General features: G+C 45.4%; 1 protein-coding gene across 20 annotated transcripts in view; it reads left to right on the top strand.

Moving 5' to 3' along the window:
• Window positions 1–13,380, top strand: part of ZNF618 (zinc finger protein 618) — a 325,146-nt gene extending 311,766 nt beyond the window's left edge. For all 20 annotated transcript variants that reach the window (XM_073314156.1, XM_073314151.1, XM_073314152.1 and 17 more), the window contains 2 exons: window positions 6,597–6,698; window positions 8,221–13,380. In XM_073314156.1, coding sequence (XP_073170257.1) covers window positions 6,597–6,698; window positions 8,221–9,734 — 1,616 coding nt within the window. In that variant the 3' untranslated portion in view covers window positions 9,735–13,380. The remainder of the gene's footprint in view (window positions 1–6,596; window positions 6,699–8,220) is intronic.
• The last annotated feature ends 4,660 nt before the right edge of the window (window positions 13,381–18,040 follow it).

Genomic DNA, 18,040 nt, shown 5'->3' on the forward strand with positions numbered 1-18,040 from the left:
GACTTGCCCTTGGTGAATCTATGCTGACTGTTCCTGATCACTTTTCTCTCCTCTAAGTGCTTCAGAATTGATTCCTTGAGGACCTGCTCCCTGATTTTTCCAGGGACTGAGGTGAGGCTGACTGGCCTGAAGTGCCCAGGATCCTCCTCCTTCCCTTTTTTAAAGATGGGCACTACATTTGCCTTCTTCCAGTCGTCCGGGACTTCCCCGGATCGCCATGAGTTTTCAAAGATAATGGACAATGGCGCTGCAATCACATCCGCCAACTTCTTCAGCACTCTCTGATGCAGCGCATCCGGCCCCATCGACTTGTGCTCATCCAGCTTTTCTAAATAGTCCCGAACCACTTCTTTCTCCACAGAGGGTTCGTCACCTCCTCCCCATGCTGTGCTGCCCAGTGCAGTAGTCTGGGAGCTGACCTTGTTCATGAAGACAGAGGCAAAAAAAGCATTGAGTACATTAGCTTTTTCCACATCCTCTGTCACTAGATTGCCTCCCTCATTCAGTAAGGGGTCCACACTTTCCTTGACTTCCTTCTTGTTGCTAACATACCTGAAGAAACCCTTCTTGTTACTCTTAACATCATTTGCTAGCTGCAACTCCAGGTGTGATTTGGCCTTCCTGATTTCACTCCTGCATGCCTGAGCAATATCTTTATACTCCTCTCTGGTCATTTGTCCAATCTTCCATTTCTTGTAAGCTTCTTTTTTGTGTTTAAGATCAGCAAGGATTTCACTGTTAAGCCAAGTTAGTCGCCTGCCATATTTACTATTCTTTCTACACGTCAGGGTGGTTTGTACCTGTAACCTCAATAAGAATTCTTGAAAATACAGTCAGCTCTCCTGGACTCCTTTCCCCCTCATGTTATTCTCCCAGGGGATCCTGCCCATCAGTTCCCTGAGGGAGTCAAAGTCTGCTTTTCTGAAGTCCAGGGTCCGTATTCTGCTGCTCTCCTTTCTTCCTTGTGTCAGGATCCTGAACTCGACCATCTCATGGTCACTGCCTCCCAGGTTCCCGTCCACTTTTGCTTCCCCTACTAATTCTACCCGGTTTGTGAGCAGCAGGTGAAGAAGAGCTCTGCCCCTAGTTGGTTCCTCCGGCGCTTGCACCAGGAAATTGTCCCCTACACTTTCCAAAAACTTCCTGGATTGTCTGTGCACCGCTTTATTGCTCTCCCAGCAGATATCAGGGTGATTGAAGTCTCCCATGAGAACCAGGGCCTGCGATCTAGTAACTTCCGTGAGTTGCCGGAAGAAAGCCTCGTCCACCTCATCCCCCTGGTCCAGTGGTCTATAGCAGACTCCCATCACGACATCACCCTTGTTGCTCACACTTCTAAACTTAATCCAGAGACTCTCAGGTTTTTCTGCAGTTTCATACCAGAGGTCTGAGCAGTCATACTGCTCCCTTACGTACAATGCAACTCCCCCACCTTTTCTGCCCAGCCTGTCATTCCTGAACAGTTTATATCCATCCATGACAGTACTCCAGTCATGTGAGTTATCCCACCAAGTCTCTGTTATTCCAATCACATCATAATTCCTTGACTGTGCCAGGACTTCCAGTTCTCCCTGCTTGTTTCCCAGGCTTCTTGCATTTGTGTATAGGCACTTGAGATAACTCGCTGATCGTCCCTCTTTCTCAGTATGAGGCAGGAGCCCTGCCCTCTCGCGCGCTCCTGCTCGTGCTTCCTCCCGGTATCCCTCTTCCCCACTTACCTCAGGGCTTTGGTCTCCTTCCCCCGGTGAACCTAGTTTAAAGCCCTCCTCACTAGGTTAGCCAGCCTGCTTGCGAAGATGCTCTTCCCTCTCTTCGTTAGGTGGAGCCCGTCTCTGCCTAGCACTCCTCCTCCTTGGAACACCATCCCATGGTCAAAGAATCCAAAGCCTTCTCTCCGACACCACCTAAATAGCCATTCGTTGACTTCCACGATTCAATGGTCTCTATCCAGGCCTTTTCCTTCCACAGGGAGGATGCATGAGAACACCACTTGCACCTCAAACTCCTTTATCCTTCTTCCCAGAGCCACGTAGTCTGCAGTGATCCGCTCAAGGTCATTCTTGGCAGTATCATTGGTGCCCACGTGGAGAAGCAGGAAGGGGTAGTGATCCAAGGGCTTGATGAGTCTCGGCAGTCTCTCCATCACATCATGAATCCTAGCTCCTGGCAAGCAGCAGACTTCTCGGGTTTCCCGGTCGGGGCAGCAGATAGATGACTCAGTCCCCTTGAGGAGAGAGTCCCTGACCACCACCACCCGCCTCCTTCTCTTGGGAGCAGTAGTCATGGAACCCCCAACCCTAGGACAGTGCATCTCATGCCTTCCCATTGGCGGAATCTCCTTCTGTTCCCTTCCCTCAGATGTATCATCTAGTCCACTCTCCGCATTAGTACCTGTGGAGAGAACATGAAAACGGTTACTTACCTGTATCTGCATTGCTGGTACATGGACGCTCCCCTTTCTTCTTCTAGAGGTCACATGCTGCCAAATTTCTTCACCGTCCTCCTGTGCCCACAGTGCAGCCTGCTCTGAATCTTCAGAATGTCGTGTCTGTAGAAGCATATCCTGACCTCTTCCAGATACCTGTTGCTCCAGACCTTGAACCTTCTGTTCCAATATGGACACCAGCTTGCACTTTGTACAGACAAAGTCGCTTCTGTCCTGTGGAAGAAAGACAAACATGGCACATCCAGTGCAGGCCACAACAGCTGAACACTCCCCGTCCATATTACCTTCCTTCTACAACTTCCTCAGGAGTTGTAATAACTACTCAGAGAAGCCGGCAAGATGTAAGCCTCAGTGGGCTCTCCCCAGGCAAACTCCCTCTGTTAGCCTCTCTGTTGTTGGCTGCTCAGCTGGTTCGCAGCTGACTGGCTTTTTATAACAGTCAGGCCCACTCAAGGCTCACCTGGAACGAAGCACTCCCAATTCACACTTTTCAAACAACCAATCAAGCACACGGTCAAACTGTCCCCACAACGGATGCTCAGATACTCACCAACACAGCCTCCTTAATGCAGCCCTTAGCATACCTCCTCTCAGGCAGATCCTAGGCAAACTCCCTCTGTTAGCTTCTCTGCTTTTTGCTTCCTGTGTTTACACTTTCCAGTGTGCCAGTAATTTCACCTCTTATCTGCAGAAAAAAGCTTGAGACCAGGGAACCCAAGGCAGTGGCTATAGGAGTGCCACGAAGGATTTCACAATTTCCACATTTGACTTCATTCCTATAGAAACAAACCGTGAAATTTCTATTCTCCATGAAAGACAATTCTAGGAAAAAATTTGTTTGGGGTCAATCGAACTGTTTGGAAAAATCAAAAAAGGACATTCTGACATTGTCCCAATTTTTTCCCCCCAAAACTAAACTTGGGTGAAATCAACATGCTTTTGCAAAGTGTTCCACCTTTGGAACTGCATTCTCCAGCAGAAAAGCCTTCCTACATTTTTCTGCCAGCTCTAGTATTTACCTCGTGTGTTTGCACTGGGAGAATCTCCATCTCTCCTTGCACTTGGAACACAATATAAACGAATACCGATTGTCATGACTCTGGGGAGAATCCCTGACTGATAGATGGGGTGGGAATGGCAAAGGGATAAGGCAGGGGTGGGCAAACTACAGCCCATGGGATTGTCACCCCCATGGCGCTGCATGCCTCACGCCGCTCCCGGAAGCAGCCAGCACCACGTCCCTGTGGCCCCTGGAGGGTTGGGGGGGGGGCCGAGGGCTCTGCGTGGTGCCCTGGCCTGTGTGTACCTCCCCCAGCAGCTCCCATTGGCCAGGAATGGGGAACCGCCCTGGCCCCGGTGTGCGCCGCTGCCACCCTGGAGCTGCTCCAGGTAAGCAGCGCCGGGTCGGAGCCCACACCCCAAACCCCTCCTGCACCCTGCATCCCAACCTCCTGCCCTGCTCTCTAGATACTTATAAATCGCAGTGATTTGATTGCAGCCCTCAGAATGTCCCATCCACATGTCCAAAGAAAACATAATACCTTCCCTGCCTATCACCTAACTTAACCCTCGTCTAACACCTGTCCCTTGCACCTCCTTTCTGCCTATCTTGGATTTGTATGTGTTGCCTATCGCATCATGGACCGGTAGCTCTCCTCCCCCCTGCCCTCCCACTCCGAGGGAGAGTTCGTCTTCCCTCCTATTTCTCACTAAGAGTAATAATCGCTTGGTATGAATTACTTTGTATTTATTATCTGGGTTTAAGTGAGGGGCAGGGCAAGGAGGGTGTCATTGCTAAAGGCAGCTTTATTTATTGGGATGTCAGATTCTGAAGGTGGTAACCAACCAGAGCAATGGTTGAAACAATATAATGACCACAGTTACTGAGAGAGACCCTATAGTCGCGCATTCAGTGTGGAGCTCTGCATAACTGAGAGGTAAAGGCAGTTGCAGGTGAGTGTCTGTACTGCACCCCTGCGCGAGAGTGGCAGGGACTCTTCAGCATACTGTTGAATGAATTAATTGCATAATCAGTGACACACAACACGGCTTGTATCCTTTCCCCTGCTGGACTGAGGAATCTGGCATAACTGTGGATTGTCGAGTACAGTATAACTGTCTCCCTAGTAGTAGCATATTGCCCTGAGGCATGTGGGATCTGTTATAACTGCACATTGAATGCATGTGTTGCTATGCAGAAATCCAGTTTCACTTTCATAATGTTAGTAGTAAATGGCTAATCTCTCTCTATTCCAAATGAGGAGTCCGCTGTCCTACACAAGTGACTGAAGTCCAGAAACATGCTGCTAGCCCTGAGGAGTGAGAGCAGGGGCTTGTTGGCACTTCAGTGATTCTGGAGGCTAAAAGGGTAATTAGGGAAGATTATAGCTACACAATGGGAAGAAGCAATTAGAATGTAAATTGGAGGCTGAGGTGCAGAACTAGAACAGCAGAATACAAGGCAAAGGAATTTGTTCTGTAATTACACAGCACAATATCCAGCTTTCACTCCCTTTGGGGTACTTTGTTCAGGTCGAGTGCTACATATAATGCCTTTTCTGCAATCTAGTGCTAAAAAAATAAAAAGGACAACTAGGCTGAACCTGGATTAAAGGATTGGAGGCATGAAGAGAAATTAAAGAACCATGATCTATATAGTTCACAACCTGACTGATAAGAAGGATGAAACTGAAATGCACAAATCTTATTAACTCCGCATTGAACACCAATTAATAATTGCACATAATAAATCCCCTACTATTATGAAATAGATAAAGGAAATACAGGTTTCCTCCTGCCAAGACCAGAAGATGGCTGACATGTGAATGGTCCTTAATGGAACAAAGTTAATAGCAGACATGAGGTATGTCTCATTAACCTACCAGTAGATATGCAGAGTTAATGCCATTTCTGATGTTTGCTATGGAGCAGTTAGAATAGACAAACCTTGGGAAAAACCAGTCATTTCTGATTCCTGGTGTATCATGTGAGGACTCCTGCTTCTCTTTTCTCTCCAACGCCCCCTAGAGACCTGACCTATTAGTAGCCTTCCCTCCAGCTGATTGCTGTCTTAGAGCATGGCACTGGGCCCTCCAAACACTGGACCGTCCATTCTGGGCACACCATGTAAAGCTTTGCCTCCTTCAGACATGTCGAGGGACCCATGACAGGCCCACACCAAATCCCTACTCTGTTATACTTGATCTTCTGCTGCAGAATAGCAGCTTAGTTAGCCAGGCTGTGTTCTGGTTCCTGGTTCAACCATTTCCTTTATCGCTTTTAAATGAGTTCCTGTGGGATGTTGGTCCAGTGTGTTGCCAATGCAGCACCCAAACAAGCTGTCTCTCTCCCAGCTTCCAAACGCAAAACTCTCTTTTTCTGTCAGGCTGCTTCTTCTCCCGTTAGCTCACTGCAGGCTTGTGATTGGTCCAGTGAACTGCTTGTCCAGATCAATCCATGCAGTACCCTCCCTGTGGGCCACAGCAGGGGTTTTTAGTTCCTTCAGTCCCTGACTCCAAGCATACTGCTGTAGGTCATGCCTCCTTGGTATGTCTTCTGTCCCCCTCTTGTGTTGGCTAGCCCACCTAGAGATTGATGAGCCAGCCAGCTACACAGTCACGCGGCTCTTTTCGCTCATGCAGTAGCCCATGCATTAATATCCAGAGGTCCCAGGTTAGCTCCCCACTGCTGATGACTCATCCAGTGGCATGGTGTTACACTGGGAATGTGGTCAGAGCACCGTGGCAGCCATCTTAGCTGTAATCCTTTTGGTAGGGATTCAGACAGGGGCTACAGGAGCTGGGAAACCCCAAGTGGAAATTACATGAGGGTGTGTTGAACATGTGTTCAAGCCTTATGATAATATTGTTTTCTACTGTGGATAATATATCTATTAAATGCAACCAAAAATGTAATGAATTGGTGTTATCCTAATTAAGGAGAACAAAAGTAAATGTTAAGTAGTAAATGGAGATTGTTTCCCCTTTTCTGTTTAGCTCTGTCATCCTGCTGTCTTCTGGAGAGTCAGCATTTCTTGTAGCCCCACACTCCATCCTGGCACATGGCTGGCTGTGTGTGTGTCTCCCTTAATATCGTGGAGAAATGCTCCTCTTATGCCTCTGATTAACGCCTTCTTGTTTATGCCCCACAGCTGACAATGAGAACAATATTGCCTCTAACCAACCCAGATCACCTCTGACTGTTGTGGAAGAAAAGTGGAAACCACAGCTCCAAAGAAACAATGCCAATAATAGTACGTAGCCCTGTTTTCTCATTACATTTCCCTGTAGGCCTTGAACCAGTGGCTCTGTAACTGGGGGGGGTCACCACAGTGGTTCAGGCAGGTCGAAGCCCATGTCCCGCGTCTGTCAGTAGTGCTTTTTTCATGTATTTTTTTTCAGTTAGTCACACCAGATCTCAGGTGCCATTAGCACCCTACAAACTATGGTACTCATTCCCACTAAAGCACCTTTGATATCTGTGTAGAGGATATCTGGAAACTCCAGGGGAGGTAATGGAAATGTAGTCATGGTAGGAAAAAAGCTGAGAGAGAGCTCCTGTCACTGAACTCATTAACAAGCTAATTGGCTTGAATAGAGACTGGGAGTGGATGGGTCATTACACAAAGTAAAAGTATTTCCCCATGTTTATTCCCCCCCCTCACCCCCCACTGTTCCTCAGACGTTCTTGTCAACTGCTGGAAATGGCCCATCTTGATTATCACTACAAAAGTCACGCCCCCCCCTCCCCCCCCACCCCACCCCTCTCTCCTGCTGGTAATAGCTCACCTTAAGTGATCGCTCTTGTTACAGTGTGTATGGTAACACCCATTGTTTCATGTTCTCTGTGTATATAAATCTCCCCACTGTATTTTCCACTGAATGCATCCGATGAAGTGAGCTGTAGCTCACGAAAGCTTATGCCCAAATAAATTTGTTAGTCTCTAAGGTGCCACAAGTACTACTTTTCTTTTTGCGAAAACAGACTAACACAGCTGCTACTCTGAAATCTGCGGAAACAAGATCCATTAAAAACCTAATATTTTGTGTACTGTGGTGTGTCCAAAAATGGCAGAAACAACAATAAAGCCCAGCAGCAGTCACAAAAAATAGACTACAGCTGGGGAAGGAGAAAGAAAACCTTAAACTGTACAGGCCTGAACACCAATGGAGTTGACCAAAAACCCAGACTTCTTGTACATACAAAACCTAGGTAGATGCAGCTCTTATTAAAATAATTTGATGCTAACGTGAGTCCTGAATTCTCAACAGAAGAAGAACGGAAAGGCCAGCCTAGCCCACTAGACCTACCAGGGGAATCGAAGACCTAACTTCTAACCCTGATGCACTGTAAACCAGTACCATACTTGATTATAACTCAATTAGACAACTCCTAGATCAGTGCCACAGAGAGGTCCCTGGGGAGGGACAGAGGACAGCTGCCCAAGGCCATGATGGCAGCTGAATCCTGCATAATCCACTTTTGCTGTGCTTCTGTTACTGAATCAGGGAAAACATACTGATAAGCTCCTCTCTGCTATAAGCAAGAGGAAAAGTCTGTCATTGGATCAGCAGGGACAGCCTGAATCTAGAAGCACTTTGGAATAGAGGCCCACTGGAAATCCTAGGTTCAGGAATGGATCTGTACCTGCCATACTCTGGGCAAGTGCCTCCTGGTTGGGTCACTTGCAGAGGAGAAATTCTGGCCTTGTTCCTGTTCCTTGTGTAGAAGGAATGATCCTGACAAGTTCCTTTCTTCTCTCTGTTTTTCTGCAGCATCTGCAAGTGGTTCAGTAGCAAACAGTGCAATCCCGGAGAAGGAGCGGCAGAACATTGCTGAAAGGCTGCTGCGGGTGATGTGCACCGACCTAGGAGCTTTGAGTGTGGTGAGCGGGAAGGAATTCATCAAGCTGGCACAGACCTTGGTGGATAGTGGTGCTCGCTACGGTGCTTTCTCTGTCACAGAAATCCTTGGCAACTTCAACACACTGGCGCTGAAGCATTTGCCTCGGATGTACAACCAAGTGAAAGTGAAAGTCACCTGCGCCCTGGGCAGCAATGCCTGCCTAGGCATAGGTGTCACTTGCCACTCTCAGAGCATTGGCCCTGATTCCTGCTACATCCTGACTGCTTATCAGGCTGAAGGCAACCACATCAAGAGTTATGTCCTGGGAATTAAGGGTGTGGACATCCGAGATAATGGTGATTTTATCCACCACTGGGTGCAGAACGTGATGTCTGAGTTTGTGATGTCAGAAATCAGGACAGTGTACGTCACAGACTGCAAAGTCAACTCCTCTGCATTCTCTAAGGCAGGTATGTGCTTGCGTTGTTCGGCCTGTGCCTTGAACTCAGTCGTGCAGAGCGTGCTGAGTAAGCGAACACTACAGGCTCGCAACATGCACGAAGTCATCGAGCTCCTGAATGTCTGTGAAGATTTGGCAGGATCCACGGGCCTCTCAAAGGAGACCTTTGGCTCCCTGGAGGAAACGTCTCCCCCACCCTGCTGGAACTCAGTGACTGACTCCCTCCTGCTTGTCCACGAGCGTTACGAGCAGATATGCGAGTTCTACAGCAGAGCCAAAAAGATGAACCTCATCCAAAACCTGAACAAGCATCTTCTCAGCAACCTGGCAGCCATTTTGGCCCCAGTGAAACAAGCAGTGATTGAACTGAGCAATGAGAGCCGGCCCACCCTGCAGTTGGTACTGCCCACCTACGTGAAACTGGAGAAACTGTTCACTTCCAAAGCCAATGACGCTGGCATAGTCAGCAAGCTTTGCCACCTCTTTCTGGAGGCACTGAAGGAGAACTTCAAAGTTCACTCTGCACACAAAGTAGCCATGATCTTGGACCCTCAGCAGAAGCTGCGGCCAGTCCCACCATACCAGCATGAAGAGATCATTGGCAAAGTCTGTGAATTGATCAATGAAGTGAAAGAGTCCTGGGCAGAAGAACCAGAATTTGAACCTTCTACCAAGAAACCACGGGCAGCAGGTGAGGCCCCGCCAGCTCAGGAAGAAGAGCAGTTTGGGAAAAATGAAGTCTACGATTATTTGCAAGAACCCCTCTTCCAGGCCACCCCTGATCTATTTCAGTACTGGTCGTGTGTTACCCAAAAGCATACAAAACTAGCCAAGTTGGCCTTTTGGCTCTTAGCAGTGCCTGCTGTCGGTGCCAGAAGTGAATGTGTAAATATGTGTGAGCAGGCCCTCTTAATCAAAAGGAGGCGGCTGCTCAGTCCAGAAGACATGAACAAACTCATGTTTTTGAAGTCCAACATGCTTTAAAACTGTCTTTTAATTAAAAAAACAAACAAAAAAATTTAAAACACTGTTCCAGACAAAGAAAAGAATTTAAGTTCTAAACACTGTGGACCTCATTATGAAAGCCCCTGGAAACCAAGTGCTTATATATATGTGTGTATGATTTTATATATATATATGTGTGTGTATGTGTGTGTATATATATATATACACACCTTGGTTTGTTCTATACACACACACACACACACACACACACACACACAAAATATAATAAAAAACTAAGTTTCAGAGGGAAGCCGAACATATGTCAGACACAGCCCTCTGTAAGGAACATGCTCCTTTCCGTTAGCTAGCATGTGGACTTGATAGACTTTCTAACGTTTTCAAGTGGGCACACCAATGGGAGGCTGACATTCTAAAATCTTCAGGCAGCTGCGATCTAAAGTGACTTGAAGTTTCTTTTATTTCTCCTCCACCCCACCCCACCTCTCCTCTTGTCCCCTGGGCTACCTTGCCATGGATAATCAAACAGCATTGAATAGACCAGTTCTCCACTGGGCTTTGCTCCTATGAATAACTGTACACCTCGAGGGCATTCGTTTGTAGCCTTCTTAACATATGTTGCATGTTATCAAGGCAGCTATGTTTTGCAAGCACTAGTATCTCTAGAAATCAGGAAGGGAGACTTTAAGGAAACACATTTTTTTGCATTTTAATATAAGACACAAAAATTATACTCTTCTGTCTCCACTCCCATTTTTGAGTTTAACGTTTTAGCTAGTGATTTTACCTTTTTGAGTTTAATTTAGAACTGAGAGAAATTATTATGGCAAAAAGTGTCTGTAACTGTTATGTTTTATAGAATTTTTTTTACAAGATAAACTTTTTTCTGAAGTCCCACTGTAAACTAGCTCATCTCACTTGTGCATCTTATATAGCAGTGGTTCTTAAACTTGTTCATAGAGTAGAACAAATCTTCACAGCAGGATTGTCATGTCGATACCTCCTGTCCCATTGAGGACCAACAACATCCCTGTGGGAACTGTTGCAATTGCTTAAATGGAGAAGTAACATTAGCAAAGTAATGTGTTTTTAGTGTCTTTCAATACACTTTAACAACTAACACAGTATGACTGGACAGGTCTCTGTGGACCACCAGCAAGTGATCCACAGGCTTCAGTTTGAGAACCTCTGCTATACAACATTTTTGTAAGCCTTCCCCATACACATGTCAAAACAATCTTCACATGGTCAAGAACAAACCAAGGTGTATGATATATCAGGGGAGCAGAGGTCATCAGTTTTCAAAATGTAGGGTTTGGAGGAAGCTAAGATAAGCATGTGGGCTTCTGAATGTATGTGCTTCCACTTGAGTGCAGAGTACCTTCTTGCGTTATTCTGAATGGTTTCCTCTGATAGCACGAATGTCTTTTAAATACCTATAGTGCATTACACTACTTGCTACATTGCTGAATCATTCTGGCTAGTAAGGTCCTGTGACCTTAAAACTTCATGCTTACTGGCTCTTCAGACATATAGACCATTCCCACCTGCAGTATCGGAGATCATCGTAAAATCCAAGTATCACGAGTCATTTCAGCTGGCTGGCAAGGCAAGCTCTTAAGGGTACGTCTATACTGCAGAAAACCACTCTGTGCAATAAATCTCAGAGCTTGGGTCAGCTGACTTGGGCTTGCAGAGTTTGTGCTGCAGAGCTAAAAATAGCAGTGTAGATGTTCCCCTTTGGGCTGGAGCCCAGATTCTGAGACCTTGGCTCGCCGGGTCTCCGAGCCCAGGCTCCAGTCCAAGCGGGAACATCACTACTATTTTTAGTCCCGAGGTGTGAACCCGAGTCAGTTGACCGGGCTCTAGGACTCACTGCTGCTGGAGCTTTTTTGCTGTGTAGACGAATCGTAAATGTCTGCACACAAAGTTGAGTGGCGTCGCACCTGACCTCTTAAATCTGGTGCTCTTGGACGAATCCAGACCCTTGGTATCAAACTGAATTCTCCACCAAAGGGATTTGGATCCCAATTGCAAAATTAAGTAAATTCCTTTCTTGATGCATCCTCTCACACTTGAAGCAGTTTGCTTCCTAGTTGGAATCACTGGTGACAAGAGACTGGTGCCCAGATGAGTCTCTAGAGCAGTTCAGTTGGTAACACTATCAACTCTGAACTGAAACGTTGTGGGTTGAAATCCCTGAGCAGGATGTGGGTATGTGCTGCATGCTGACAATGTACTACTGGGGACAAGGAGGCTGCTGCACACTTAGAGGTACCATCCACTGAACAGACATTAATCCAAGGTTCCCTCTGCCCATCTCTGGTTGTGGTGACAATTAAAGGTCCAAAGACACTTGTTAGCAATGGAGGATAAAGCCCAGAGTCCTGGCCAATAAATCCATCTCCCAGTAGAACAAGTTCTAACTCCCCATGTGAGCACACATCGTTTGCTGTTTGCTTGCAGTCACTTGTACTCCCAGTATGTAACACTTCCCATTCAGACACCTAGATTATGAAAGGCACTGAATGATGTTCTCTGTGGCCTGTATTGCTCAGAGCTGGGAGAGTTCTCACAATAGTGACCCCTACTTGTTCCAGGCACATCTAAGGACAGCCCTGGGTATGCAGATATCTTTCCCAACAGACCTCTGCCCCTTCCTGGCTGGGAAGCAACACCTCGTGCAGACTGAATAAGCTGAAGATTGTGTTGGCTTCCTGCCCGTGACACCAGTACAAAATCATCCATCTTCTAAATGCAGTTGTAAGTGTGGCTGTGGAGGTCTTTATTCTAACAAGGTGTCTAGTAAGCACAGCCCCAGTGCTGCAGGAATAATACCATTTAAAGAGAACACTCAAGAGCAGGAGACACCCCTAAATGTATTTTCGTGTGCAGTGGACTTTGCAAACAGAGATAATTCTTTGTGGGATTTCTTTGCCCTTCAGAACAAGGGTCTTTGCTGTTTATTTCCTCCCATATGAGCGCTACCTGCCCAGTCATTTTGAGCAACCCTACAATAATTAATCTGTTTGCGCATGCAGTTCAGGAGAAAAGTTTAATAAACAAACTGAAATTTTAAGCTGCCGAGGAGACAAAGAAAAGGGAGAGAAACCCTGACTGTGAAAACTGAGTAACCTTTGTGACATGCTTTAGTGACCCCTGAGAGAAAATAGCGATGCTTACACAGTAAAACCTTCACCGAGTTCAGAACCCAAAGCAGGAACGGCTTTCCCAGTTTTTGCATTTAGTGTGCATGATGCACCTTGACAGTCAAAACTCCTGACAGGATTTTAGTTCATTCTCATGGAATCAGTATATTACGTCTTAGTAAGTCCTGTCAAAGAAGCTGAAGGGAGTTAACCACACAACTCCCATTGAAATTCAATTCCAGTCCAGTGGGAAATGAGCATCCAATTCCCCTACCTGTCCTTCAAATTCCCAACCTTAATCAAGAACATGTTTGCTATTGGACAGGATTAGTAGTTTTGTGGGACAAGTGAGATTTGTTGTCTCAGCCCGGGGACAGTGTGATTGTTCTCCTTTCTTATGTAACAGGAAGGCACTGTGTGAACAGAGGGGCCTTGACTGGGGGGAGGGATAGCTCAGTGGTTTGAGCATTAGCCTGCTAAACCCAGGGTTGTGAGTTGAATCCTTGAGGGGCCATTTAGGGATCTGGGGCAAAAACTGGGGATTGGTCCTGCTTTGAGCAGGGGTTTGGACTAGATGACCTCCTGAGGTCCCTTCCAACCCTGATATTCTATGACAGGGAGTCAAAGCCCTGACATAGTGAATGAGATAGAATTGGAACCATTTTGGCATCTACTTAATATGCAGACTGGTGTTAACATCAGATTTGAGAATAATTTTTGGAGCTTTCTTGGTGGAAAGATCAGAGAGAGAAGCTGACTAGACTTCTCGCCCTAGCCAAATTGGGAATGCCTCCAACACAGTTACAGCCGTACTGCTATGGATGTCAAACCCGTGACTGCAGTGGTGTCTGATAGGTGAGAAACTCGCCAGTATTTATAAACTCAGCCTGGCAGTCTAGAAAGTCCATGAGCTTACATGAAATTAACAACTACCTGTTCCCTACCAAGAGAATGGAAGAGTCCACAGCTTCTAATAAGGAGGATAAACATGTTACAGGCGCTAGGCACTTCACTTGCAAGCACCCGTTAGTGCTTTGTGCTGCCCACAGGATGATACCAGCCTATGATGAGCTGTCCCTCGACTGTCCCTATCCACTTCTTCTTTACTCTTGTCAGTTATAAGGAGAGAATGGTGTCAGCAGCACACAGATTTCCTTTATTTGCAAAGGATTTTGTGATGATTTTCTTCCTTCCCAGCCCCAGTTACTCAGACAGTAGCTCATTCCAGGGAGTGCAGATAATACGCAATGGTTTTGAATTTAGGAAATCTTTACCATTGATTTGCCAAGTTCTCTATTTATTTATTGCTCTTTATTAAGTTTGGCTTGGCCATCACGCTGTACATAGAATCGCTCTCTCCCACAGCAGTCTTTAGTAGCAGCAGGCACCGCCTGTCCCACAGTGGGAAGTGGTAGAGTAGGGAAGTCATGCCTCATGGTAGTGCTGTATGTGCAGTGTAGTTCCATTCCTTTTGAACTGGAAGCTCTTTCATCTAGCTGTTGGATGGAGCAGCCTGTGTTTGGAATTCTCCCTCCCCCCCCCCCCCCCCCCCACAATGAGGAGGACATCAAACTTAATACAAAGCTTATGTGTTTGACTGGTGCGGAAAAGAGTTATGCCTCCCCTCTAGGCTGTGTCCCCTTGCTTAAGGAAGCAAGCCAGTTTATCGGTTTGGGAGAAACTTTTGTGCCACATTATTGTGACATTGGCAATTCATTATGCTACACTGGCCTGGAAACATTTTTGGGGATACTTCTGTGTCCTGCAACCTTAGCTCTTTGAACAATCCCACAAAGATCTGCTTTGGTGGCCAGTAAGCTGAGTGGAACATCCTGTTGCTGTAGAAGTAGTTTCACTGTGCATTGTCAGTTACAGGTCCACTGATGTATGCTTAGGAAACTGCAAAACACTTTGCTTCCCTCATTCATTATAGATAAACACTTCTGTGAACGAAACCGGAATCTCTGTTCTGTGTGAACTAATCTGCTGCTGCTTATTCTGCACCTGACACCATATTCCTCTGTGCTGTGGAAACCATTATGATGTCTGAGAATTGTCACAGAAGGAAACAAGCACCAAGAGCAGAGGAACTCTGAAGAAACAAAGTTCCTCTTGTCTTGTCCAAATAGCCTTCTTAACAGAGGCAGAGAACTGAAAAAATAGGATATAAAGGCAGAATTTTTCTATGCAGAAAGTTCTGTTTTTGTGAGTGCGCAGCAGCTGAGATGCCTGTGGAACAGCGCTGAACCTATAACCCTCTCCTCTATCTGAGTTTCTCCTCTCCTTTTTTCCAACAATAGAACATGATTATTGTCCAACAATGTTCCACTCCACTGAGGTTGTCTCTTGAATGGTTAGGAGCAAGCTGACTGGCTGATGTGATGGGTCCAGTGTCTTGTTGTTCTGTTGGGTTTCAGGCTGGAGTGAAGGATGTTAGCAAAGACTTGTTCATATGAGAAAATTTGCAATCATTTAACTAGAATCTAAATCAAATTGAGTAAAACAGCGTTTTAGTTAAACAAAGAGAAGATTAAGGGGTGACTTAGCTACCTGGGAAACAAGTGTTTAATGATGGGCTCATCAATTTAGAAGAGAAACATCTAACATGATCCAATGGCTAAAAGTTGAAGATAGACAAATTCAAACTGGAAATAAGGCCTAAATTTTTAACCCAGAGGAGAGGTTAACCACTGGAACAACTTCCCAAAGGGTGTGGTAGGTTCTCCATCACTGGCAATTTTAAAATCAAGATTGGATGTTTTTCTAAAAGATCTGCTCTAGGAATTATTTTGGGGAATTGTTATACAGGACTAGATGATCAGACTAGATGATCACAATGGTCCCTTCTGGCTTTGGAATCTGAAAAACTGGTGAAAACCCCTAATGTAGACATTTAAACTAATTTAAGCACGTGTTAAATTGGTTTAGCTTGAGTCTGTACATTACAGAATTAAGCTAAATCAATTTAAGTGTGAGTTAAACTGGTTTAAGCATCTACATTAGAGGTTTCTGCCAGTTTCACTAGATATATTTAATGATCACTGATATAGTTTTTCTCATATAGACAAGGTGTAACATTTTAAAAAGTACCTAAAAGCCAGATTTTTAAGGGTATTTAGGCACCTAATCCCCTTTAAAAATGTGTCCAGTAGTGACTTAGGACCCTACATCAATTTTGAAAATGGGATTTAGGCACTTAGGGATGTAAGTCTCTCAGAAAGTCAATGGGAATTAAATCTCTGAATCCCTTTTGAAAATGAGACTTCGGTGCCTCTGGAAATGTTGCCCAAGGCCTGAATTGCCATGTCAGAGAGTCCTTCTGGAGTCTTATTGTTCCATGTGGTACCTCGCAGTGTTGTGGCTCTCACACTTTATAGAGTGGCTCTATGCAACTTGTGCTTTCACATACTGTAGCAGTGGGGAGGGTTTTCTGTACGAAGTATTTTGTTGAAGGAGTTTGTACCACCTTAGCCAATCTGAAGCATACTTTAGAGCACTCTGAATCTAACAATGGCTGAACTGTCATGGCAACGTGACACAGAGGAGGGAAATGATAATAAAGAGACACTATACTGTACCTAAAATACTATGTTCACTTCCAGACACCACAAAGTTACCAACAAATTGGAAGCAGTGGGGCTGGGTGGACTGACTATAACAAAGAAAAAGCTAAATCTAGTTTGACTAAGTGACAACCAAGGGAGGACAAGAGGGTCTGTGAGTATTTGAGAGGTACGAACTCCCAAGTGGGGAGAGGGGTGGAGTTGTTTAGGGTGTTCCATATGAAATAACTAGGAGTAATGGGATGAAATTAAACAAAGGAGATGTAAACTGGATCTCAGGAAGCCTGTCTTATTGCGGAAGGATCTATTAAATCTAGGAGTAGTCTCTCAAGGGAATGGGTTTGGGAGCCCCATCATTTAAAACAAGACCAGATAGAGCAATGGAGGACAGACTGCATGGCACAGTACTGCATTCGCCTCTGTGCATGGACAAAGTGACCAATTAGATTTTTTCCTTCTCTAAAGTATATATACACGCGCTTTAGAATGGAGGCAGCTGATGGGCTTGCAGGATGGCACCAATTCTGAGAGTACCTGGGTACAAATAATAAATGGGTGCCTCTCATTTACTCTCAGACTAACAGTGCAAGCAAGATTGAGAGTTAAATCAAACATTTTACTCCTCCCACTGTGCATCAGCTGTGTCACACAGAGGTTCTGAATCCTTGGTATCATCTGGGAGTCCCTAGAAGCATCAGACCCAATGAGACACTGCAGGTAAAATTTTCAATGGGATTTGGGCTCCTAAATCACTTAGGTGATTTTGAAAATGTTGCCCAGTAGCAATAAGTACTCCCTTGTACAGCACCTAGGACATGTCTGTGTATCATGGGGAATTTTAGGCTAATGGAAATTTCATGAAGCCAGTCGTAAATGAGCAGAGGTAAAAACAAGTACAGATCCGAGTTGGAATGGCCCTTTGATACTATGGGAATAGTTTGCTTACACTAGGCCAGATATGGTAAACCAATGAGAGTGTATTGCCCTCTAATTTAATTTTCTACCATGAAAGTTTGGAGGGCGTTCTGTTTAATTTTGTTGGTCAGTTGGGTTTTTTGGGGGGAGAGTTGTGGGATTTTTTTTGTTTTTTTACTACGCCTGTTAGAGTCCTTTGTTTTATAACTTGACAGAAGAGTTTTGATCACATTAGAGGACAGTGTATCCAGTAGACTTTTTAGGGTTTAGTAATCTATAAGCAGCTGCGTTTGAAATTTTTAGTGTAGCTTCTGCAGTCAGTCACATGAATGGCCCAACATCGACCACTGACTGAAAGGATTGTTTCTTTCTGTATTTTAGAGTCACTGACAGGAGCCAGCATTTGTCTTGGTACCCAGATGAGCAGCATAGCCTTAACCATAGGGAGGTTTTGCAATGGAATTGATGGATAGAGGCATGTAAAACCCTTGCTATGTACAGCCAAAGTTCCTTAAAGAGACCCTTCCAGCCTCATAAGCCTTGAATAGTCTTCTGGGGATCCTTGGGGTTGTCTCTGAAATGTGTATGGTTAGGGTATATATTTTTTATTTTTGGTTATGTTATCCATGGAGAAGGTCCCATCTGCTTGAGAAGGGAGGCATGTACTCTGAAAAGAGCAACAGAATCTTAGGGCAATTGT

This window comes from Lepidochelys kempii, chromosome 16 (genome assembly GCF_965140265.1).
Source record: "Lepidochelys kempii isolate rLepKem1 chromosome 16, rLepKem1.hap2, whole genome shotgun sequence".
NCBI lineage: Eukaryota > Metazoa > Chordata > Testudines > Cheloniidae > Lepidochelys > Lepidochelys kempii.